General features: G+C 43.3%; 1 protein-coding gene across 2 annotated transcripts in view; it reads right to left on the bottom strand.

Annotated features, from left to right (window-relative positions):
* The window catches only part of XPO5 (exportin 5), a 170,825-nt gene that overhangs the window by 34,152 nt on the left and 110,678 nt on the right, over positions 1-25,995 (bottom strand). For both annotated transcript variants that reach the window (XM_063444187.1, XM_063444186.1), the window contains 4 exons: positions 23,744-23,925; positions 18,784-18,881; positions 9,920-10,010; positions 593-729 (listed from right to left, as the gene is read on the bottom strand). In XM_063444187.1, the coding sequence (XP_063300257.1) occupies positions 593-729; positions 9,920-10,010; positions 18,784-18,881; positions 23,744-23,925 (508 nt within the window). The remainder of the gene's footprint in view (positions 1-592; positions 730-9,919; positions 10,011-18,783; positions 18,882-23,743; positions 23,926-25,995) is intronic.

Consider the following 25,995-nt stretch of genomic DNA (forward strand, 5'->3'; position numbering starts at 1 on the left):
CACCAGTAGACACGCACACATGGTGGTCACACTCCCACCACCAGTAGACACGCACACATGGTGGTCACACTCCCACCACCAGTAGACACGCACACATGGTGGTCACACTCCCACCACAAGCAGAGACAGACACACCGTGGTCACACCCCCACCACCAGCAGACACGCACACAGACTGTGGTCACACTCCTACAACCAGCAGAGACACACACACAGTGGTCACACTCCCACCACCAGCAGACACACACACACACCGTGGTCACACCCCCACCACCAGCAGACACGCACACAGACTGTGGTCATACTCCCACAACCAGCAGACACACCCACATGGTCATACTCCCACCACCAGCAAGCACACACACACAGCGGTTACACTCCCAACACTAGCACAGAGACACACACGGTAGTCACACTCCCACCACTAGCAGATACACACGGTGACTACACTCCCACCACCAGGTCACTTAAAAGTAGAGGTTACTCTATGGCCAGAGAGCCACTCACTCTCAGGTGCACACAGTGTGACTACCCTACTTCCTCTGACAGGCACAAATCTCTGCCTCCGTGCATTGGAGGTTCAAGAAGGATATGCAGCATGACGCGCAGACGGAAGTCAGGCACGTTATCCAGGTTGGTAAACGCAGAGTTCAACAAATGAGGGACCAGGTTTGGAATAGAATAAAAGTCCTGCTGCAGGCTGGTGCCACAACCTCCCAGGATCTGATAGCTAAAATGACAGAGACAGTCAGCACCATATTACCCGTAGAGAAATGTACACACAATGCAGGCATTTAAGGCAAACAGTGTTCACACAGCTGACAAATGGCATATGGGAGACAGAAACAAGGAAACAGCCATGTGTAATTTTACTCCAGAAGCAGGACTGTAGGGAATGTGAATTACATGGTGTAAAAGCAATGCTTCGTTCCTAAGAACCAGCATTTTAAAATATGACATGGAATGCTTCTAATACACATGTCATTTGATTAGCCACAACAGAAGAATGAAGTCTTATATCAGGCCCATTTAAGAGACAGCTGAAAGATAATATCCCTTCTTCCACCTTTTACCAAAGAAAAAGTCGTGTTAATGAATATCAAATCCATGGGATGATCATTTACCAAAGTGAGAATTGTGAGGAGTTCAAAGTAAATTGAGGATTATGCTACATTTAGTGTGTGAAGGAAATACCCCAGTTATTTGGGTACTTTCGTTTTTTTATGTTCTGTAGATAAAACTACCGAACACCGACCACCCTCTGGCTCATTTACCTCAAAGACAACTGCCAATTTAATGCTCTCCCTGTGTGGCCACGTGGTAAGCCGAACGCCACGTGTAAGAGAAAACGGTGGCCATCTTGTTTACACAAAAGGAGGCAGCAATACTTGGTCGTTGAGTGTCTGGAACCAAAATCGGACACTCTACTTCCCGAACACCGGTCAAACTGCACTAATGCTTGCTTCCCTTTCCCCGACCAGCCAGGAGAGCGCTATTCGGTAGGTTTGTTCCCACAAACTAGGGGAACAAACACTACCTATGAGCCAGGGGAACCGTTGGTGGATTATTTTGTTTTTTATTCTTGTTGAAATAGACCGACCGCACAGCCCAATTTCATGTAACTATTTCTGGGCAGGAGCATCGTGTGCGGTCGGTCACATTAAGACCTCCATGTAACTTTTGAACCCCTGAACCAATCTGATTTTTACATATGTTGGTCCCCCAGACCGGGGCTATCAGGAAATATATCTTTTGTGGGGTTCCCATGGCGTTTGGGGTACTTTCTAAGTTTTACCAAAATATGTGTTTTTTGTGTTGGGAGATAGTTGAGTTCAGTAAATTGCTTGACTCAATTATCTCCCCAGTACTAGGGAAAATGCTATTACTGTATGTAGGAGTGTCCTGGACCTGAGAGCCAATAGACTTACAGAATGTATTTTGTCCCTGTGCCCTCTCAGTTCCAATGAGGAATGCCCCTGGAATATGTTAACTGAAACCCTCTGCATTGCTGACTGCATAAAATGCAGGCGGTTAGCCTGAATAAAGCATTCCTGTTACACCCTTCATCTAGTTTAAGCTGATGTTTGGGTACCAGAAACATCCATCTAATATGCGCCATTTCTGTTTTTGCTGCTCCATCAGAACAAAGAGAACATCAGACATAAGGCCAAGGAAGCCAAAGTGGAAACAATTATCTCAGTCAGCTATGCTAGGCGACCAATTACGCTACTTTAACCTTAAAATTTAAATACATTTTAAATTCCTGGCAATTCTCCCTTTAGTAAATAACCCTGTGAATGTCAAAAGTGGAGATTAGGAATCTGCAAAACAAACTCTACATGACGGATTGGTAACGTTTAAACATGTGAACATACATAGAAAAAGGTGTTCTATTAGACTAGGAGTGGTTGGACCAATGGAATTACTGTAACTATATTTTGTGCAAAGTGTCAAGTCTGCTTCTAAACACCAAAATCACTTAAAACCAACACTGAGCACCAATACAACTAATGCATTTGACAGGGTTTGGCCTGATTAATATGCTGTATGTTTTGGATAAACTAAACAATTGTTTTGCAGAATACTGCACAATAAGTCTGCCTGCCTAGCCACGCCCCCTCATTCCTTATTAATGTATGTACACAGCTCAACCACTGACAGTACTGAATAATCTAAAATACTAATGAACCTGCATTAGAAGGAGAGGACACCCAGAGAGATAGATCACAGATATTATTACACGTTTATTGTTTCTCTGACTGTCTGCAGAGTTAAAAGAAAGGAACCCACAATAGGACACTCCTGCTTGGTATTCTAATTAGCCTTTTATGAAGTTGGAGAGGGAGATAACATAATGAAGTTACTTTGTATTTTAATGATGTAACCACTATCCTGCCTACAAATAATTAAACTAAACACCCTTCAAAATGTGTATCATTATCAGACTTTAATATGAACCAATGCCTCAGTGATTTTGTTTTAGAAGGATATTTCGTTTATGTTTGTAGGTAGGACGGTAGTTACACTGGTAACATAATGAAATTACTTTGTACTTTATCTTCATCTTCAAAAAAGGCTAATTAGAATACTAAGCACTAGTGTCCTATTGTGGGACATTCTCTGGATTGGGGGGGAAACAGGGGGGTTCTTTATTGTCTTTTTTTCTAATAAATCTAGGGTAAAGTCCCCTTTCACAGTCCTTGTCTGTTGTCTTGACACTTGATGTGTTAGAGCAGGGCTTGACAAATTTGCTTTCAATCTAGGAGCCGGCTAAAAAAGTTAGGAGCCAGTGTTAAAGGAACACTATAGTCACCAGAACCACTACAGCTTAATATAGCTCTGGTGTATATAGTCTGTCCCTGCAGGCTTTTCAAGGTAAACTCTGCCTTTCTGTTTTAGAGAAAAGGCAGTGTTTACATTGCTGCCTAGTAATACCTCTAGTGACAGTCACTCAAACCGCCACTAAGGTGTCTCCTATCTTAGTGCTGCACAGTGTGCAGCTCCTACATTCAGTGTCTCCATGCACTGCATGCAGGCGCTGAATATTCCCTATAGAGATGCATTGATTTAATTAATCTCTGAGTAGATGTTGGTTGGTAATCTCAGCTATGGAGGCGGGCCAGTTGCGGCGAGAGCAGAACTGCATTGGGAAGAAAAGTGGGTAAAAAAAAACAAAAAAAAAACTCCCATGCAAGCAGAGGGGGGCTGGTTACCTAAACACACACATTCACTGACAAACAGACACAGACAGGCAAATCCACAGATACACATACAGTGATAGACATAAAAAAAAAAAAAAAAAGATTTTTTTTAGCCACCTTTTGGGCGCAGGAGGGTGGCTTTCCTGGGGTCCAGTGGGACGTGGCAGCAGCAGGTGACCTCATGTTAGTGGGGCTGGATGCAGCTGATGGGTATAGGCTGCCGCTGTTCCAGACTCATCCTCCTCCAGTCTCTCTCTGTGTAGCTCTATGTGCGCCAGGAGGAAGCTATTACAGTTCCCTTCACTTCCTCACAGTAGACCGGTTCACAGACAGCTGCACGGGTGTTGAGACAGGAGGAGGAGAAAGGAGGACTGGTGGGGGGGTCCATTTCAAGGCGCCATGACAACATTATTAGTCGCCATTCCGACCTGGGATTTATCAAGCCCTGTGTTAGAGCCCTTTCTATTTGTGAATTAAAAGGCGCTCACCTGTTGCATACTGTGTGCATACTTTTGATAAGGATGTTTTTCTGGCATGAGCTGCGTGGTTAAGGAGGCGGGATTATAGTGCAATATACCATTGTTTTGAGCAAAAAAAAATAAAAATTGAGATTTAAGCATACAAAAAAAAAAGCAAATTTAATGAAACCAAAATAAATCAAATGCAATAAAGTTGTACTGATGCCCAGAGTGTCCCATTAATGAATTAGTTCTGGTATATAGATCATGCCCCTGTAGTAGTCTCGCTGCTTAATTCATTACATACATCTCTTATAATTCAGCACACTGTGCAAGATAAATTATGGGGGTGGGGGATCAGCGCACTGTGTAAGATAAATAGGGGGGATTAGCATACTTTGTAAGATAAATTGGGGGGGGGGATCAGCACACTGTGTAAGATAAATGGGGGGGGGGATCAGCACGCTCTGTAAGATAAATGGGGGGGTCAGCACACTAAGATAAATAGGGGGGGATCAGCACACTGTGTAAGATAAATAGGGAAGGGGGATCAGCACACTGGGTAAGATAAATGGGGAAGGGGGATCAGCACACTGGGTAAGATAAATGGGGGGGGGGGGGATCAGCACACTGTGTAAGATAAATAGGGAAGGGGGATCAGCACACTGGGTAAGATAAATGGGGGGGGGGATCAGCACACTGGGTAAGATAAATGGGGGGGATCAGCACACTGTGTAAGATAAATAGGGAAGGGGGATCAGCACACTGGGTAAGATAAATGGGGGGATCAGCACACTGTGTAAGATAAATGGGGGGGGGGGATCAGCACACTGTGTAAGATAAATGGGGGGGGATCAGCACACTGTGTAAGATAAATAGGGAAGGGGGATCAGCACACTGGGTAAGATAAATGGGGGGGGATCAGCACACTGTGTAAGATAAATGTGGGGGGGGATCAGCACACTGTGTAAGATAAATGGGGGGGATCAGCACACTGTGTAAGATAAATAGGGAAGGGGATCAGCACACTGTGTAAGATAAATAGGGAAGGGGAATCAGCACACTGGGTAAGATAAATGGGGGGGGGATCAGCACACTGGGTAAGATAAATGGGGGGGGGGATCAGCACACTGTGTAAGATAAATGGGGGGATCAGCACACTGTGTAAGATAAATAGGGAAGGGGGATCAGCACACTGGGTAAGATAAATGGGGGGGGGGGGGATCAGCACACTGTGTAAGATAAATAGGGAAGGGGGATCAGCACACTGGGTAAGATAAATGGGGGGGAGGGGGGATCAGCACACTGTGTAAGATAAATGGGGGGATCAGCGCACTGTGTAAGAAATAGGGGGGGATCAGCACACTAAGATAAATGGGGGTATCAGCGCACTGTGTAAGATAAATGGGGGGGGATCAGCACGTTTACTAAGATAAATGGGGGGGGAGAATCAGCACACTGTGTAAGATAAATGGGGGGGAGAATCAGCACACTGTGTAAGATAAATGGGGGGGATCAGCACAATGTGTAAGATAAATGGGGGGGATCAGCACACTGTGTAAGATAAATGGGGGGGGATCAGCACACTGTGTAAGATAAATGGGGGGGATCAGCACACTGTGTAAGATAAATGGGGGGGATCAGCACACTGTAAGATAAATGGGGGGGATCAGCACACTGTGTAAGATAAATGGGGGGGATCAGCGCACTGTGTAAGAAATAGGGGGGATCAGCACACTAAGATAAATGGGGGTATCAGCGCACTGTGTAAGATAAATGGGGGGGATCAGCACGTTTACTAAGATAAATGGGGGGGGGAATCAGCACACTGTGTAAGATAAATGGGGGGGGGGGGGAGAATCAGCACACTGTGTAAGATAAAAAATGGGGGGGAGAATCAGCACACTGTGTAATATAAATGGGGGGATCAGCACACTGTGTAAGATAAATGGGGGGGAGAATCAGCACACTGTGTAATATAAATGGGGGGGATCAGCACACTGTGTAAGATAAATGGGGGGGATCAGCACACTGTGTAAGATAAATGGGGGGGATCAGCACACTGTAAGATAAATGGGGGGGATCAGCACACTGTGTAAGATAAATGGGGGGGATCAGCGCACTGTGTAAGAAATAGGGGGGATCAGCACACTAAGATAAATGGGGGTATCAGCGCACTGTGTAAGATAAATGGGGGGGATCAGCACGTTTACTAAGATAAATGGGGGGGGAATCAGCACACTGTGTAAGATAAATGGGGGGGGGGGGAGAATCAGCACACTGTGTAAGATAAAAAATGGGGGGGAGAATCAGCACACTGTGTAATATAAATGGGGGGATCAGCACACTGTGTAAGATAAATGGGGGGGAGAATCAGCACACTGTGTAATATAAATGGGGGGGATCAGCACACTGTGTAAGATAAATAGGGGGGTATCAGCACGCTCTGTAAGATAAATAGGGGGGGATCAGCACGCTCTGTAAGATAAATAGGGGGGGATCAGCACACTGTGTAAGATAAATAGGGGGGGTCAGCACACTGTAAGATAAATGGGGGGGTCAGCACACTGTGTAAGATAAATAGAGGGGAATCAGCACACTGTGCTAAATAAATGGGGGGGAATCAGCACACTGTGTAAGATAAATGGGGGGGGGATCAGCGCACTGTGTAAGATAAATTGGGGGAATCAGCACACCAAGATAAATGGGGGGGAATCAGCACACTGTGTAAGATAAATAGGGGGAAGGGGGGGGATCAGCTCACTGTGTAAGATAAATAGGGGGAAGGGGGGGGATCAGCTCACTGTATAAGATAAATAGGGGGAAGGGGGGGATCAGCTCACTGTGTAAGATAAATGGGGGGGATCAGCACACTGGGTAAGATAAATAGGGGGGAATCAGCGCACTGTATAAGATAAATAGGGGGGAGGGGGGGGATCAGCTCCCTGTGTAATATAAATAGGGGGAAGGGGGGGGATCAGCGCACTGTATAAGATAAATAGGGGGGAGGGGGGATCAGCTCACTGTGTAAGATAAATTGGGGGGGGGGTCAGCACACTGTGTAAGATAAATAAGGGGGAGGGGGGGAATCAGCACACTGTGTAAGATAAATGGGGAAGGGGAATCAGCACACTGGGTAAGATAAATGGGGGGGGGATCAGCACACTGGGTAAGATAAATGGGGGGGGGGATCAGCACACTGTGTAAGATAAATGGGGGGATCAGCACACTGTGTAAGATAAATAGGGAAGGGGGATCAGCACACTGGGTAAGATAAATGGGGGGGGGGGGATCAGCACACTGTGTAAGATAAATAGGGAAGGGGGATCAGCACACTGGGTAAGATAAATGGGGGGGAGGGGGGATCAGCACACTGTGTAAGATAAATGGGGGGATCAGCGCACTGTGTAAGAAATAGGGGGGGATCAGCACACTAAGATAAATGGGGGTATCAGCGCACTGTGTAAGATAAATGGGGGGGGGATCAGCACGTTTACTAAGATAAATGGGGGGGAGAATCAGCACACTGTGTAAGATAAATGGGGGGGAGAATCAGCACACTGTGTAAGATAAATGGGGGGGATCAGCACAATGTGTAAGATAAATGGGGGGGATCAGCACACTGTGTAAGATAAATGGGGGGGGATCAGCACACTGTGTAAGATAAATGGGGGGGATCAGCACACTGTGTAAGATAAATGGGGGGGATCAGCACACTGTAAGATAAATGGGGGGGATCAGCACACTGTGTAAGATAAATGGGGGGGGATCAGCGCACTGTGTAAGAAATAGGGGGGGATCAGCACACTAAGATAAATGGGGGTATCAGCGCACTGTGTAAGATAAATGGGGGGGATCAGCACGTTTACTAAGATAAATGGGGGGGGAATCAGCACACTGTGTAAGATAAATGGGGGGGGGGGGGAGAATCAGCACACTGTGTAAGATAAAAAATGGGGGGGAGAATCAGCACACTGTGTAATATAAATGGGGGGATCAGCACACTGTGTAAGATAAATGGGGGGGAGAATCAGCACACTGTGTAATATAAATGGGGGGGATCAGCACACTGTGTAAGATAAGTGGGGGGGATCAGCACACTGTGTAAGATAAATAGGGGGGTATCAGCACGCTCTGTAAGATAAATAGGGGGGGATCAGCACGCTCTGTAAGATAAATAGGGGGGGATCAGCACACTGTGTAAGATAAATAGGGGGGGTCAGCACACTGTAAGATAAATGGGGGGGTCAGCACACTGTGTAAGATAAATAGAGGGGAATCAGCACACTGTGCTAAATAAATGGGGGGGAATCAGCACACTGTGTAAGATAAATGGGGGGGGGGATCAGCGCACTGTGTAAGATAAATTGGGGGAATCAGCACACCAAGATAAATGGGGGGGAATCAGCACACTGTGTAAGATAAATAGGGGGAAGGGGGGGGATCAGCTCACTGTGTAAGATAAATAGGGGGAAGGGGGGGGATCAGCTCACTGTATAAGATAAATAGGGGGAAGGGGGGGATCAGCTCACTGTGTAAGATAAATGGGGGGGATCAGCACACTGGGTAAGATAAATAGGGGGGAATCAGCACACTGTGTAAGATAAATGGGGGGGGAGGGGGGAATCAGCGCACTGTATAAGATAAATAGGGGGGAGGGGGGGGATCAGCTCCCTGTGTAATATAAATAGGGGGAAGGGGGGGGATCAGCGCACTGTATAAGATAAATAGGGGGGAGGGGGGATCAGCTCACTGTGTAAGATAAATTGGGGGGGGGTCAGCACACTGTGTAAGATAAATAAGGGGGAGGGGGGGAATCAGCACACTGTGTAAGATAAATGGGGGGGGATCAGCGCACTGTACAAGATAAATAGGGGGGAGGGGGGATCAGCTCACTGTGTAAGATAAATAGGGGGAAGGGGGGATCAGCTTACTGTGTAAGATAAATAGGGGGAAGGGGGGGATCAGCTCACTGTGTAAGATAAATAGGGGGGAGGGGGGAATCAGCGCACTGTATAAGATAAATAGGGGGGAGGGGGGATCAGCTCACTGTGTAAGATAAATTGGGGGGGATCAGCACACTGTGTAAGATAAATAGGGGGGAGGAGGGGATCAGCACACTGTGCAAGATAAATGGGGGGGATCAGCGCACTGTATAAGATAAATAGGGGGGAGGGGGGGATCAGCTCACTGTGTAAGATAAATTGGGGGGGGATCAGCACACTGTGTAAGATAAATAGGGGGGAGGGGGGAATCAGCACACTGTGCAAGATAAATGGGGGGGGATCAGCGCACTGTATACGATAAATAGGGGGGAGGGGGGATCAGCTCACTGTGTAAGATAAATTGGGGGGGGATCAGCACACTGTGTAAGATAAATAGGGGGGAGGCGGGGATCAGCACACTGTGCAAGATAAATGGGGGGGGGGATCAGCGCACTGTATAAGATAAATAGGGGGGACGGGGGGGGATCAGCTCACTGTGTAAGATAAATTGGGGGGGGGTCAGCACACTGTGTAAGATAAATAGGAGGGAGGGGGGATCAGCACACTGTGTAAGAAATTGGGGGGGGGGGTCAGCACGCTCTGTAGGATAAATAGGAGGGATCAGCACACTGTGTAAGATAAATAGGGGGGGGTATCAGCACATTGTGTTAGGTAAATGGGGGGATTAGCACACTGTGTAAGATAAATGGGGGGAATCAGCTCACTGTGTAATATAAATGGGTGGGGGGGGGGGGGGGGGGCGACGACGGACTCACCAGTTATCGTATGATGAGCAGAAGAATCCCTGCAACCTTTCCAACAAGTTCCTACGAAAAGTAGTGTATGATGGTTCCAGTGGCGGAAGGCCTGAGGATGAAGAAAACAGTCAATATTTGTAACAATTCCATTAGACCATAAAGGAGAGAACAAGTAATGACTCCAACACAGCAAAAAAATGACAAGTGGACGAAGCATACATCAAACAAAGAGGAGAGAAGGGAAAAAGAAATCCCCCCACAAACACCAATACAGATATGATAAGTCAGGAAAGAGAAAATCAAGATAAGAAGGTAGAAGGGGATTTTTTTTATGAATACCCATCTAAACAGGAGAATATATGGTCCACAAAAAAGATTCCATCGAGGGGATCAAGAGGGGAAAGAAGAATTCAGAACAGGAAAAAGAACAAAATGGTAGAATCCATAGGCATATTTAACCTTTCGGATACAGTTTAATCGGTTTATCAAACCAAGGTATTAAAGGTTTAGAATATGCACCTTGAATTACATCAAACCCTTTTAAAAACTTTCTAGACATACACAAATTTATGAGGAATCTATCCTTAAAAAGCTTAAAAAGTTCTATGGGTAGCTTTATTCATTATTTTCGTTGTTATTTTTATTCAATTTTATTTGTTCACTTGTTCTATACTTAATAGCTAATTGATGGGTGTATTTAAAGTCTGAACTGTGGCTGTTTCTGCATCTTGAGAAAGTCCCGTGGGCGGAACGAAACGAGTCGATGAGCCACAGCTGTTAGTCCGACATCCTGATCAGCTGTTGCAGGAGGAGGTCAGGTGCAGGATTCCCCGTGAGTACCGGCTTGAAGCGTGTTCTGCTGTGGGCTGGTCCCCTTACACCGCGGTCTTTTTTGAAGGTACCGACCGCGGTGAAACTTATTTTTCGCTGGAGTGCTTTTTCAACATACCGCGGTCTTTTTAGAAGATACCGACCGCGGTTTAGCACCACACTTCTCACTTTGGACTTCGTCCTGCTCCTTATTATTCCTCTTGCTCAAACCTCGGTGGGGGCCCCCACCGAGGCAAGGTACTCTTATTGAGTTCACTCATATATATTTGCTTCATTTTTTAACATTGTGTGATTTTTGTATATCCAGATAGCTACATTCTATTATATTGTATTTTTTTGGTGTGTGGAACACCTACTGTGACATCCATTACTATCAGGATCTATTTGTACCATTTTATTCATTTTTACCTTGTTATTAGTAATTATGGTCTAATTAACTATAGACCTGTCTAGCTATCTATTGATTTACTATTTAGTAATAAATATATTTATATTTGTATAAATTTTGGTTACTTCTGTAGTTTATTTAGGAGCGCACATACATTCTATATCTTGAGCTTATACTCAAATTAGGTCGCTTGTGTATGTATGTTGCTGCCCACCTAATTATTTGATATTAATTACACCGTGTTCTTTGGTTCATTACTTTAAAAAGTTTATGACAAATCCGATTATTAAAGGATCACTATAGGGTCAGGAACACAAACATGTATTCCTGACCCTATAGTGTTAAAACCACCATCTAGCCCCCCTGGGCCCCTCATGCCTCCATAAATATAGCAAAATCTGACTGTATTCAAGCCTGAAGCTGTAACTCTGCATGCTGTTTGCCTCAGAAAAACAAGCAGTCTGCTGACATCATCAGAAGTGGTCGCCTGATCCAATCCCAATGCTTCCCCATAAGACTGTCTGAGACTGACAAAGAGTCAGATAAGGGGCAGAGCCAGCATGATTCAAACACAGCCCTGGCCAATCAGCATCTCCTCATAGAGATGAATTGAATCAATGAATCTCTATGAGGAAAGTTCAGTGTCTGCATGCAGAGGGAGGAGACACTGAATGTTTGGATGCATTTTAGGCAGCCATGACCCAGGAAGGATCTCTAACAGCCATCTGAGGAGTGGCCAGTGAAGTTATCACTAGGCTGTAATGTAAACACTGCATTTTCTCTGAAAAGACAGTGTTTACAGCAAAAAGCCTGAAGGGAATGATTCTACTCACCAGAACAAATTCAATGAGCTGTAGTTGTTCTGGTGACTATAGTGACCCTTTAATAATATCTATACAAGTAATGAGTTTATACATACAAATTTTAAAAAATAAATCAACTTTTTATCCTACTAATTAAATTAGCGCTCCAACGAACACGTTCAATCTTGCGGTCACAAGTGATTCAAAACACATACCATCAAGAACATCCAATAAATAACAAAATGTAACCCAACTAGAAAGAAAAGCATTCAAAGCACTGCATGAAAATAAAGATCTAATAATAAAACCTGCAGACAGATCATGAATACTGCTTATTATGAGGAAGAGTGCAATAGAATCCTAAAAGATAGCACAACATATAAAGTTTGGCACAAAGATCCTACTATGGAGACGAAAACACATTTACACAAATTACTGGATAAATGAAGAATTTGGGGTATTTTAACTAAGAAAAGAATATGACAGTGTCTATAACATACAAAAACAAAACAAAACATGTATTCTATTTTCTCCCTAAGGTGCACAAACCCCCTGGTATACCTATAATTTCTGGCATAGACTCCTTGACCAAATTTATCACGTTATAGACGTCTTATTGCAGCCATATGTTAAAATGTTACATAGTTAGATAGCTGAAAAGAGACTTGCGTCCATCAAGTTCAGCCTTCCTAAGTCTGAGGGCTTCTGTGATTAGGAGAGGGAAGACTTTCCTGTGTATTTTCCTGCTTGGCGCTGAGAGGGTTAATAAAGGCCTATTTTCTGCTGCCCATTTCTTATAAATAAAGCCTGTCCAGCTTGTATCATGTGACTGATGAGAGGTCATTTGAACAGTGTGTCATGCAGGAAAGAGTTAAGAATGCATTCAGCATGTTGAAATCCTATATATATGTATACAGTCATCAAACACAATTTAGGTCTACAAGCAACTAGACATACTCTTTACAAAAATTCAATTCAACTCCCTAAACCCAAAATATTTTTTAGAGGAGCACCATCAATCAAAAAACAAAAATGTTTTTTTTAAATGTGGGCAGTGCAATATTTGCAAGACCAAAGAATCTCCTTTTGGCAAATTTTATCTCCCATAAAACAAACAAAAAAAATTCCCAATCCATTTATTGACAAGTTACAGCCCAAAACCGAGTGAGACTGCGAGCCCAGCTGACATAGGACACAAGACTAAAAAGCTGCCACAAGACAAACCCCGGCCGGACATGAGAGTTAGCGACATGCTTCGACAAGCACACGGAGTGCCTTGGCCCAAGATAGCCGACAATCTTGGAGAGTATTCTGAATCCTCGGAGGAGGGCATCCCTGACTTTGCAGTCACTGACTTCCCAGCAAAGGTACCGATCCCACAGGGCCCAGAGGCACAGCCAGTCACGATGGGGGCCCTGAAAGAACTGCTCACAGAGCTGCAAAAAAATATCCAAGCAGACATGGCCCCTCTCCGCGCTGACCTTACAGGCCTGGTGAGCAAGCTGAGCACTCTGGAAGCCACATGGGCAGGCCACGACCAGAAGATCACTGAGCTCGAGAACACAGTAAGGGGTCTTCAGAGGCAACAATCCTTGACTGACCAGCAGTTCGCAGCCCTGGAGTACAATAGAAGACGCAAGAACCTAAAGATCAGGGGCATCGCAGAAGAGATACTGGAAGAGGAGCTCCCACATTTGGTGTGACGCCTGCTGGTGGCACTACTATCCCCAAAGCCGACCAAGAGTATTGTACTGGATGGAGTGTTCCACATGCCTAAACCGAAGAAAGCACCAGAAACGGCTACAAGAAGTGGCGCTTCCAGCAAAACAAAGACAATGCTGCGGTGCAAGCTGCACTAAAGGGGACTCCCCAATACGCCTTTGAGAACATGACACTCACATTCAACACAGATATATCGGGAGGCACACTGTCCTGGAGGACATCGTTCCACCCTTTTACCTTCCTACTACGAGAGCATACTATACGCTACAGTTGGCGTTCACGCGGACCCTACTGGTCACCCACAACAATACCTCCTACAAGATCCGGGACATAATGGACGAGCACGCTCTTCTGGGGACCCTTGGCCTCCCGCAAGGCTCCCTGCCTCTTCTTGCACACAAGAAAACTCCAGCAGAAAAGCACAGATGGGACCAGGCGTCCATCATCCGTTTGTCCCCCCGGCGGCCTGACTCTGATGCTTACGCTGCAGCCACGACCTGATGTCTCTTGCGGACTACCCAGACCCGCTTACTTATCAATGTCGAGACACTTACGGTATGTTTTCTGTTTTAGAAGTTTCAGTTTTCTTTTCATTCTAAAAGCTTTTACATTTCTGATATTGCAAACGTGCACTCCTCAATCAGACGGGTTGGCCTTTTAGCCAACAACTCATCACCCCCCGTCTCAATTTGACCCTAGTTGTGGGCCCTGTGAAAGTCCAACCCTCTCTGACCGAATAATCCTTCCGGGCAGAGTGTAGACACAAGCATAGCACCCCTCACACATGAGCCAAGGTTTAATGCTGGGTAGAGATCTGTTTAATGCACACAAAGCAACAGTATTCATGCAGTAAACCCACTCCTGCTCTGAGGAAAACAAAATGACAGTTATTGGGTCAGACAGAGTTTGAGTGTAACACGGTATTAAGGGTTTAACTGGTGTTCTAGGAGGGAAATAAAACAGTCAAACTAAGTCAATAAAACAGGGGTTTTCTTCACAGCCCGATCTGGGTGAACAACGTATCCAGTTAAAAGTCCAAGAGGCAGAAACAGTGTCTTTAAAATCCAATATGCCCAAATAGTGTTTTTAAAGGGCAATATATCCCAGGGAAAAAACGGAAGGCACCAAGGTGCTTGGTTCCCAACAAGGGGAATTAGAGTGTGGCTGTAGAACTCCGTAGGGGGTAACCCTTGTATAAGTACAAAAAACAAAGAGAGTCGGCGTGTTCCCTGGCAGAAAGAGCCTCAGGAGCGCCGGAGGAAGGAGCTCTGCAGCTGTTGTGCTGCTTTAAATAAACGTCTAAAATTATTTAATCGCGGGTATCATTAAAAATATGATCCCAAATGAAAATAAATACACAAATAAAACTTAGAATACCATCACCATACTATACATACTAGGGTGGGTCTGGAAATAGAGAGTGGCCTGTAGGCAACCTGTAGTGTAGTTGGCGCTGGAAGGGGACACAACAACTGCTTACACAGTGTTGTGCATAAAGGACTGATAATCCTGAAAGGCACCAGTAGCTGTCTAAAGTCCCTTTACATCAGCGTGTAGAAATATCCCCGCTAGAGAGAGAGATTCAAATCAGGCTACCACCTGTAAGAAAATAGGGTGTCTCTATGTGAACAGGGAGACACCTGGTTACAACTTGTTGAACATGAGACCCAGAACGTCAGCTCAATGTGGATTAAGGACTAGCCGGGTCAAATAACTGCAAAAGCTGCCTTAGTTATCATAAAGGCTGTAGTAGACCTGATTCATTTCAGCCCAAGCCCGAGCTCTGTGGATTCTGTACACTCAAGTTGATTCAAATCAGGTTGCAGCCTGTAGGAAACAAAGTATCTTTCTGTGAACCGGGAGACACAAAGTTTCAACTTGCTTGCTATGAGTTTTCAGACATATTGACTCCCGGTTCACAGAAAGATACTTTGTTTCCTACAGGCTGCAACCTGATTTGAATCAACTTGAGTGTACAGAATCCACAGAGCTCGGGCTTGGGCTGAAATGAATCAGGTCTACTACAGCCTTTATGATAACTAAGGCAGCTTTTGCAGTTATTTGACCCGGCTAGTCCTTAATCCACATTGGGCTGACGTTCTGGGTCTCACGTGCAACAAGTTGTAACCAGGTGTCTCCCTGTTCACATAGAGACACCCTATTTTCTTACAGGTGGTAGCCTGTTTGAATCTATCTCTCTAGCGGGGATATTTCTACACGCTGATGTAAAGGGACTTTAGACAGCTACTGGTTGGTTGTGCCTTTCAGGATTATCAGTCCTTTATGCACAACACTGTGTAAGCAGTTGTTGTGTCCCCTTCCAGCGCCAACTACACTACAGGTTGCCTACGGGCCACTCTCTATTTCCAGACCCACCCTAGTATGTATAGTATGGTGATGGTATTCTAAGTTTTATTTGTGTATTTATTTTCATTTGGGATCATATTTTTAATGATACCCGCGATTAAATAATTTTAGACGTTTATTTAAAGCAGCACAACAGCTGCAGAGCTCCTTCCTCCGGCGCTCCTGAGGCTCTTTCTGCCAGGAATATATCCCAGGGGCCATAGTCACAGGGCAAGCAGGCCTCTCCAAGTACAAGTGGCGAGGTTACATTCACCACAGGCCCTATTATCTTAAATGGGCAGAGGCGTTTCTACTCCCAGTACGCAGTCTCCTCGGTATAGGATGACTAAGAACCATAAATAAGGTTCCATTAGCCTTAATCCCTAAACTATTCTATCTTGCCCCAAATATGCAAGGGTAACAATTAAAGGCCCTAGTCAAGCTGAACTCATATCATGAAACTCCTAGCAGGCTAAACTGAGCTGGTAGTACCACAGTCCTATTAAAAATTAAAAACCTCAGCTATCGACACCAAAATGGTTTATTTTGTATTGCTATGTTTGCCATTTGCTGTAATACCTGTATGACAGTATTTATCTAATAACGACATCCTCATAATTTGTGAGAACGAGGATTAAAAAAGAAAGAATTAAAAACAAACAAAAACAAAACAAGATTGAGGGAGCATATATATAAAACATAAAAAGAAAATTTGTGAACCATACTCTTTCAAAGCACTATACAGAGTGCCATGATAGTGACCCTAAAAGTCTTAGGACCACTCTAGTGCCAGGAAAGCATACTCGTTTTCCTGGCACTAGAGTGCCCTGAGGGTGCCCCCACCCTCAGGGACCCCCTCCCGCCGGGCTCTGGAAAGGGGAAAGTGTTTAAAACTTACCTTTTTCCAGCGTTGGGCGGAGAGCTCTCCTCCCCCGATCCTCCTCTTCTCCTCCCCGTCGGCTGAATGCGCACGCGCGGCACGAGCTGCGCGCGCATTCAGCCGGTCACATAGGAAAGCATTCATAATGCTTTCCTATGGACGCTTGCGTGCTCTCACTGTGATTTTCACAGTGAGAATCACGTAAGCGCCTCTAGCGGCTGTCAATGAGACAGCCACTAGAGGAAATAGGGGAAGGCTTAACCCATTCACAAACATAGCAGTTTCTCTGAAACTGCTATGTTTATGAAAAAATGGGTTAACCCTAGAAGGACCTGGCACCCAGACCACTTCATTAAGCTGAAGTGGTCTGGGTGCCTAGAGTGGTCCTTTAAATACTGTGGCATACAACTAATTAATACACAATGGAGAGGAGGAGATTTGGTTGAAAAATTAAGTAATCAAGAAATGTCCTGGATTTCTAATTAAAAAACTTTAGCCCCATTTGATTTGAATGCTGAACTAGAACAGTCTAATATTTTATATCTAGAAAGTATTTATATCATAATTTGTGTGTGATTGTTGTTAGTGTCCGAACAAATAAAATAAAAACTTATTGCATTCGATTTTCTATACAAAATGTATCACTTTAAGGAAGTTTTAAAACTAATACAGTGGGACCTCTGTTTACGAACTTAATGCGTTCTCCGGGACATTTCTTATTGCAAAAAACATTTCCCATTGGAATGCTTTGAAAACCAATTAATCCGTTCCATTTTCCCATTGGAATGCTTTGAAAACCAATTAATCCGTTCTGGAGTTCAGAAAAAAGTCAAAATGAGCTGCCAACCCACAATGCAGAACACACACTAAAAGGCATGCAACGACAAAGATCAGCTCCCTACCTTTCCACAGCTTGAGAAATGCACCAAAAAGTCACAAAACAACTGAACGGCTCCAAATCTCAATGCAAAAGCCGCTCCAACACCTTTACACTCAACGCCACGTGCTACACACAGGCTTCAGCACGCAGGGGGCGGTGCTATAAACCTCCCAGGTGCAATGCATCCTGGGGAAACTTGCTTTGTATTGCGAAAAAAAATTGTAAACAGAAGCAATATTTTCAATGGATTTTCATTTGTAAAGCCAAAATGATGTTAACGAGGTCCCACTGTATTATGTTTTTTACAATTAAATATTTTCTAGATAATCTTAGCTTGTTAATCTATTGCTTAATGTACTTCACAAATCTTCACAAATGAGGATAAATGCATATTTTGGATTTAGTACTTTTTTGAGGACATGTGTTCCACGAACATTAATCTATAATTACAATTCTTAGTTTTATCTTTAGTTTTATCACCCTTATCTTAGATACCTCAATTTTCCACTTACACTGATCCTTTTAATCATGTTTATCTTGAATTATTTTTATTTTTTGTTCTTAATAATACTGTATGTTAAAATACCTTGTCTGTATGTTTCTACACACATCAGAAAGCAGTAGTTCAAGTGGACATGTAGATATATACGTGATACTGCACGAACATAGACTATCTGGCACCCAATTATCCCACCGCTGTGGAGGTGCAAAGTTTTTTATTGAACTCTGCACGACAAGAATTTGATATTATTACAACTACCCATATGTATTGACTTTTGGTGATTATAAGCTAGTATTTGTTGAGAATATTTGGGGAAATATCTTCAATGTGTATAGCAGCTTTTTATTCATTATTGTTGCGCACTTTTCCTGGTGTTTTAAATTTTAGACTGTGCAAACAAGCTTGCATCTCCTATGATATCAACTGCTTTTAACTTTATTACACTAATAAAAGCCTTTGAATGCACCATACACCATTGCCATTATCTCATCCGCTTAACGCTCCACTCACAGACGCTCTAGAATATTTACCCAGAATAGGTCTCTTTTCAATCTCCATGATCTCTACAGCTTTGGATAAGGCACCCATCTTGGCCAGGACGTCTGGATGATAAATGCCATTGTGTGTCCTGAAATAAAAAGATAGTTACAGCTTTATTGTTAGCACAACTATTAATACCATTAAAGAAACACTCCAAGCATGAAAGCGACTGTGCTGAAGTTGTTATGGTGCCAAGAGTACCCTGGCACTCTCCTCGCCCAACGTGAGAAGACAAACCTTTTCCTTACCTGGGGTTTGCTAGGCGTCATCTCCTCCAGGAGAGTCTGGCCCTTACAGAATTAATACCGATAATAAAAGGGCGGCAAGGAGGGTGATAGTAAACATTTGTGGGCGCCAGGCACTAAGCACTGTGGAGTATATGTACGGTGGCAGTGAAGGAGTTAATCTGTTTATATGTACGGTGGCAGTGAAGGAGTTAATCTATTTATATGCACGGTGGCAATGAAGGAGTTAATCTGTTTATATGTACGGTGGCAATGAAGGAGTTAATCTGTTTATATGTACGGTGGCAGTGAAGGAGTTAATCTGTTTATATGTACGGTGGCAGTGAAGGAGTTAAATAAAAGGCAGTCAGGTTAGTTAAGACTGACTGGCAATATGGCGGTTAATAAAGTTATAGGGTTTAAATAAAAGGCGGTCAGGTTAGCTAAGACTGACTGACAATATGGTGGTTAATAAAGTTATAGGGTTTAAATAAAAGGCGGTCAGGTTAGCTAAGACTGACTGACAATATGGTGGTTAATAAAGTTATAGGGTTTAAATAAAAGGCGGTCAGGTTAGTTAAGACTGACTGGAAATATGGCGGTTAATAAAGTTATAGGGTTTAAATAAAAGGCGGTCAGGTTAGCTAAGACTGACTTGCAATATGGCGGTTAATAAAGTTATAGGGTTTAAATAAAAGGCGGTCAGGTTAGTTAAGACTGAATGGCCATATGGTGGTTAATAAAGTTATAGGGTTTAAATAAAAGGCGGTCAGGTTAGTTAAGACTGACTGACAATATGGTGGTTAATAAAGTTATAGGGTTTAAATAAAAGGCGGTCAGGTTAGTTAAGACTGAATGGCCATATGGTGGTTAATAAAGTTATAGGGTTTAAATAAAAGGCGGTCAGGTTAGTTAAGACTGACTGACAATATGGTGGTTAATAAAGTTATAGGGTTTAAATAAAAGGCGGTCAGGTTAGTTAAGACTGACTGGCAATATGGTGGTTAATAAAGTTATAGGGTTTAAATAAAAGGCGGTCAGGTTAGTTAAGACTGACTGACAATATGGTGGTTAATAAAGTTATAGGGTTTAAATAAAAGGCGGTCAGGTTAGTTAAGACTGACTGGCTATTTGGTGGTTAATAAAGTTATAGGGTTTAAATAAAAGGCGGTCAGGTTAGATAAGACTGACTGGCAATATGGCGGTTAATAAAGTTATAGGGTTTAAATAAAAGGCGGTCAGGTTAGATAAGACTGACTGGCAATATGGTGGTTAATAAAGTTATAGGGTTTAAATAAAAGGCGGTCAGGTTAGCTAAGACTGACTGGCTATATGGTGGTTAATAAAGTTATAGGGTTTAAATAAAAGGCGGTCAGGTTAGCTAAGACTGACTGGCAATATGGTGGTTAATAAAGTTATAGGGTTTAAATAAAAGGCGGTCAGGTTAGTTAAGACTGACTGGCAATATGGCGGTTAATAAAGTTATAGGGTTTAAATAAAAGGCGGTCAGGTTAGTTAAGACTGACTGGCTATTTGGTGGTTAATAAAGTTATAGGGTTTAAATAAAAGGCGGTCAGGTTAGTTAAGACTGACTGGCAATATGGTGGTTAATAAAGTTATAGGGTTTAAATAAAAGGCGGCCAGGTTAGCTAAGACTGACTGGCTATTTGGTGGTTAATAAAGTTATAGGGTTTAAATAAAAGGCGGTCAGGTAAGTTAAGACTGACTGGCTATTTGGTGGTTAATAAAGTTATAGGGTTTAAATAAAAGGCGGTCAGGTTAGTTAAGACTGACTGACAATATGGCGGTTAATAAAGTTATAGGGTTTAAATAAAAGGCGGTCAGGCTAGTTAAGACTGACTGGCAATATGGTGGTTAATAAAGTTATAGGGTTTAAATAAAAGGCGGTCAGGTTAGTTAAGACTGACCGGCTATTTGGTGGTTAATAAAGTTATAGTGTTTAAATAAAAGGCGGTCAGGTTAGTTAAGACTGACTGGCAATATGGCGGTTAATAAAGTTATAGGGTTTAAATAAAAGGCGGTCAGGTTAGTTATGACTGACCGGCTATTTGGTGGTTAATAAAGTTATAGGGTTTAAATAAAAGGCGGTCAGGTTAGTTAAGACTGACTGGCAATATGGTGGTTAATAAAGTTATAGGGTTTAAATAAAAGGCGGTCAGGTTAGTTAAGACTGACTGGCTATATGGTGGTTAATAAAGTTATAGGGTTTAAATAAAAGGCGGTCAGGTTAGTTAAGACTGACTGGCTATATGGTGGTTAATAAAGTTATAGGGTTTAAATAAAAGGCGGTCAGGTTAGTTAAGACTGACTGGCAATATGGTGGTTAATAAAGTTATAGGGTTTAAATAAAAGGCGGTCAGGTTAGTTAAGACTGACTGGCTATATGGTGGTTAATAAAGTTATAGGGTTTAAATAAAAGGCGGTCAGGTTAGTTAAGACTGAATGGCTTTTGGTGGTCAATAAAGCTAAAGTACAGCTGGACCACATTAGACATAACATCATTGTATACAATAATTGGTCACAATTTAGGTTTGAAAGATATTGAATATTACATGAGCCATAATGATATATGATGAAATCAAGTAATAGGAGTAGGGATTAAAATATTTTTGGCACTAATATTATAAAAAATTAAATCATATTAATAATACATTATAGCACTTTAATTGTTCTACCACTTTAAATAATAGATTTACATAATCATATAGGAATACAATGCATATTTCACATAAGATGGTACTTCATAAAATAACAAAATTATGAAATAGAATTTCCAATTCATTTAAAATAAATTAGGATAAATGTATGTATATATATATGTGTCGTTATAAAATCACTTATATAGAAATATCAAATCTAAAACTAATAATATATACTGACTGGTGTAGACTTATATGAAAGTAAATGCACGGGAACAGTTGCACTGTGATCATTTTTCGGTGTCGATATTGTTAAAGGAACGGTTTACCTTGTTGTGGTTGTGAAACACAGAGTAAATTACAATATTTTACGGCCATTAACTAAACTTTTACATAGCGATTTTGTGGTAAATACTATTTAGGTTGGGAGGAAAGAGTGATGGAAAATGGGTTTCATGGAAAACAGGTGTGGATGCAGTATGTACACTGGAGGCGCCTGGAACAATTCACGGCCACTTTAGTCAGTAGTCCTCTGTCTCGATAGGAATGAATCTTATTACTGACTGTAGCCAAACAAAGTACGAGATGGACCAAACTTTGATCATACAACCCTGTTAATTTTGGACATTTGATTACTGTATTCTATAAAAATGTCACAATAATAATATGCCTATATGCAAATTACATTGGTTTTAAAGAACGACCAGAAAATCTACAAATAAAGATTATATAAAAAAAAAAAAACACCATTTAGGTGGCTTGCTCCCCTTTAAGAGGTAGAAAAACATGCCTTCTTTCAAGAAGTCTGCCGGCGCTGACCCGACCCCCTTATCTGCCTCCTTGCGGACATCATCAGAATTATGGTATAACATTGGATTGGCTGAATATGGCTAGGAGCGGGACGGGGGCATGACCAAACGTCGTCTGAACCGATCAGCATCTTCTCATAGAGATATATTGAATCAATTCATCGTTATGAGGTAAGCTTCGGTGTCTCCAAACATTCAGTCACACTGTGCAGCACTGCCCCAGGAAGCACCTCTAGCAGCCATCTGAGGAGGTGTCCTTTAGGGGCAATGCAAACACCGCCCTTTCTCTTAAAATTAAAATGCCTGCAGGGAACAATTATACTGACCAGAACAACTACATTAAGCTATAGTTGGTCTAGTAACTATAGTGTCACTTTAACATTATTTGTATATATTATTGTTTTTCATTTATGAATTTTTGGAATTTATTTCTAATATATTTTTGAGGAGATGGACTTTTTGGGTATAGAGTGATCACTTTAAACAGCTAATGACTGTGTTTTATGGACCTCTTGTTTCATTTGCAGACATGATTACGCAGAACGTTTATATGTTAAAATTTGGAACGCATGAAATGCCCTTTGGAACGCATGGAAGTATAATTGAAAACACTGACTGGAATGCAAACCGAAAGATCCACTTTGGAACGCACAGAAGTGTGTTGAAGAAAAGTACGTGACCGGAGAATGAATACAGCGGTGAAACTAATTGTAACAGAACACGGAAGACCAGGTAAAGCAATTATTGGAAACAAGTGACCAGTTTTCTGGCGGGGCCAATCTGTGATCAGGACAACTTTCACATTCACCGGAACACCAATGAACTTTGGGGAGAAAACCTGAAATTGTGAGGAAGGTTTTTCCGGCTGCTTTGCTGCATTGATTTGTTTTTTTTTTTCTTTTAACATTTTCTGGTCTCTGAGGAAATTTTCGTTTATAGAACGAATTTTTTTTAATGTTTGTTATCATGCGGCTACAAACGATTTTATTTTAAAGCATGTGGATTTCCCGAGTCGCTTCCTGTATTAAACATCAGGGGAGGCATCCTTAAAGCGATACACATTCCATCTTCTTCTGAGTGTAAGCATTCGAAGTGCAGTTATTATTGTTATATGCATTGTTCTCCTTTTTGTAGATCTTTTATTCAGTCAGATAACACTTTTTCTTTATATGGTGGTCTGCTAAACAAGGAAGCAGACAAGCAGTTCAAAAATAAAATAAGCACATCACGACTTTGGGCTTAAAGCACGCCACTCACCTAATTAGAGCAACTACACTATCCACAAGCTTTAGGACAGCTTCACTACATGGGTGACGGAAGATAGGGGTCCCTGTTGGAGTGTAGCCAACCAGGAAGCCTCCAGTTTTAGCCTCCTCGATGTCACTAGGCCAATGAGCCCGCATAATCATACGGAGAATACCAAAAGAACAGAATGAAAGCTGTAAAAGATAAAACATATTTTAGGAGAGTCTAAATCACCACTAATTACCATCTCATCTCATCTCTGCTCTAACAATAACCCGCTCAGCCGCACACAGTAGCATCCCATAGCTGCTCTAACAATAACCCGCTCAGCCGCACACAGTAACAGCCCATAGCTGCTCTAACAATAACCCGCTCAGCCACACACAGTAACATCCCATAGCTGCTCTAACAATAACCCGCTCAGCCGCACACAGTAACATCCCATAGCTGCTCTAACAATAACCCGCTCAGCCGCACACAGTAACAGCCCATAGCTGCTCTAACAATAACCCGCTCAGCCACACACAGTAACATCCCATAGCTGCTCTAACAATAACCCGCTCAGCCGCACACAGTAACATCCCATAGCTGCTCTAACAATAACCCGCTCAGCCACACACAGTAACATCCCATAGCTGCTCTAACAATAACCCGCTCAGCCGCACACAGTAACATCCCATAGCTGCTCTAACAATAACCCGCTCAGCCGCACACAGTAACATCCCATAGCTGCTCTAACAATAACCCGCTCAGCCGCACACAGTAACATCCCATAGCTGCTCTAACAATAACCCGCTCAGCCGCACACAGTAACATCCCATAGCTGCTCTAACAATAACCTGCTCAGCCGCACACAGTAACAGCCCATAGCTGCTCTAACAATAACCCGCTCAGCCGCACACAGTAACAGCCCATAGCTGCTCTAACAATAACCCGCTCAGCCGCACACAGTAACATCCCATATCTGCTCTAACAATAACCCGCTCAGCCGCACACAGTAACAGCCCATAGCTGCTCTAACAATAACCCGCTCAGCCACACACAGTAACATCCCATAGCTGCTCTAACAATAACCCGCTCAGCCGCACACAGTAACATCCCATAGCTGCTCTAACAATAACCCGCTCAGCCGCACACAGTAACATCCCATAGCTGCTCTAACAATAACCCGCTCAGCCGCACACAGTAACATCCCATAGCTGCTCTAACAATAACCCGCTCAGCCGCACACAGTAACATCCCATAGCTGCTCTAACAATAACCCGCTCAGCCGCACACAGTAACAGCCCATAGCTGCTCTAACAATAACCCGCTCAGCCGCACACAGTAACATCCCATAGCTGCTCTAACAATAACCCGCTCAGCCGCACACAGTAGCATCCCATAGCTGCTCTAACAATAACCCGCTCAGCCGCACACAGTAACAGCCCATAGCTGCTCTAACAATAACCCGCTCAGCCGCACACAGTAACATCCCATAGCTGCTCTAACAATAACCCGCTCAGCCGCACACAGTAACATCCCATAGCTGCTCTAACAATAACCCGCTCAGCCGCACACAGTAACATCCCATAGCTGCTCTAACAATAACCCGCTCAGCCACACACAGTAACATCCCATAGCTGCTCTAACAATAACCCGCTCAGCCACACACAGTAACAGCCCATAGCTGCTCTAACAATAACCCGCTCAGCCGCACACAGTAACAGCCCATAGCTGCTCTAACAATAACCCGCTCAGCCGCACACAGTAACAGCCCATAGCTGCTCTAACAATAACCCGCTCAGCCGCACACAGTAACATCCCATAGCTGCTCTAACAATAACCCGCTCAGCCGCACACAGTAACAGCCCATAGCTGCTCTAACAATAACCCGCTCAGCCGCACACAGTAACATCCCATAGCTGCTCTAACAATAACCCGCTCAGCCGCACACAGTAACAGCCCATAGCTGCTCTAACAATAACCCGCTCAGCCGCACACAGTAACAGCCCATAGCTGCTCTAACAATAACCCGCTCAGCCGCACACAGTAACATCCCATAGCTGCTCTAACAATAACCCGCTCAGCCGCACACAGTAACAGCCCATAGCTGCTCTAACAATAACCCGCTCAGCCGCACACAGTAACATCCCATAGCTGCTCTAACAATAACCCGCTCAGCCGCACACAGTAACAGCCCATAGCTGCTCTAACAATAACCCACTCAGCCGCACACAGTAACATCCCATAGCTGCTCTAACAATAACCCGCTCAGCCGCACA

Source organism: Pelobates fuscus, chromosome 2 (genome assembly GCF_036172605.1).
Source record: "Pelobates fuscus isolate aPelFus1 chromosome 2, aPelFus1.pri, whole genome shotgun sequence".
Classification (NCBI taxonomy): domain Eukaryota; kingdom Metazoa; phylum Chordata; class Amphibia; order Anura; family Pelobatidae; genus Pelobates; species Pelobates fuscus.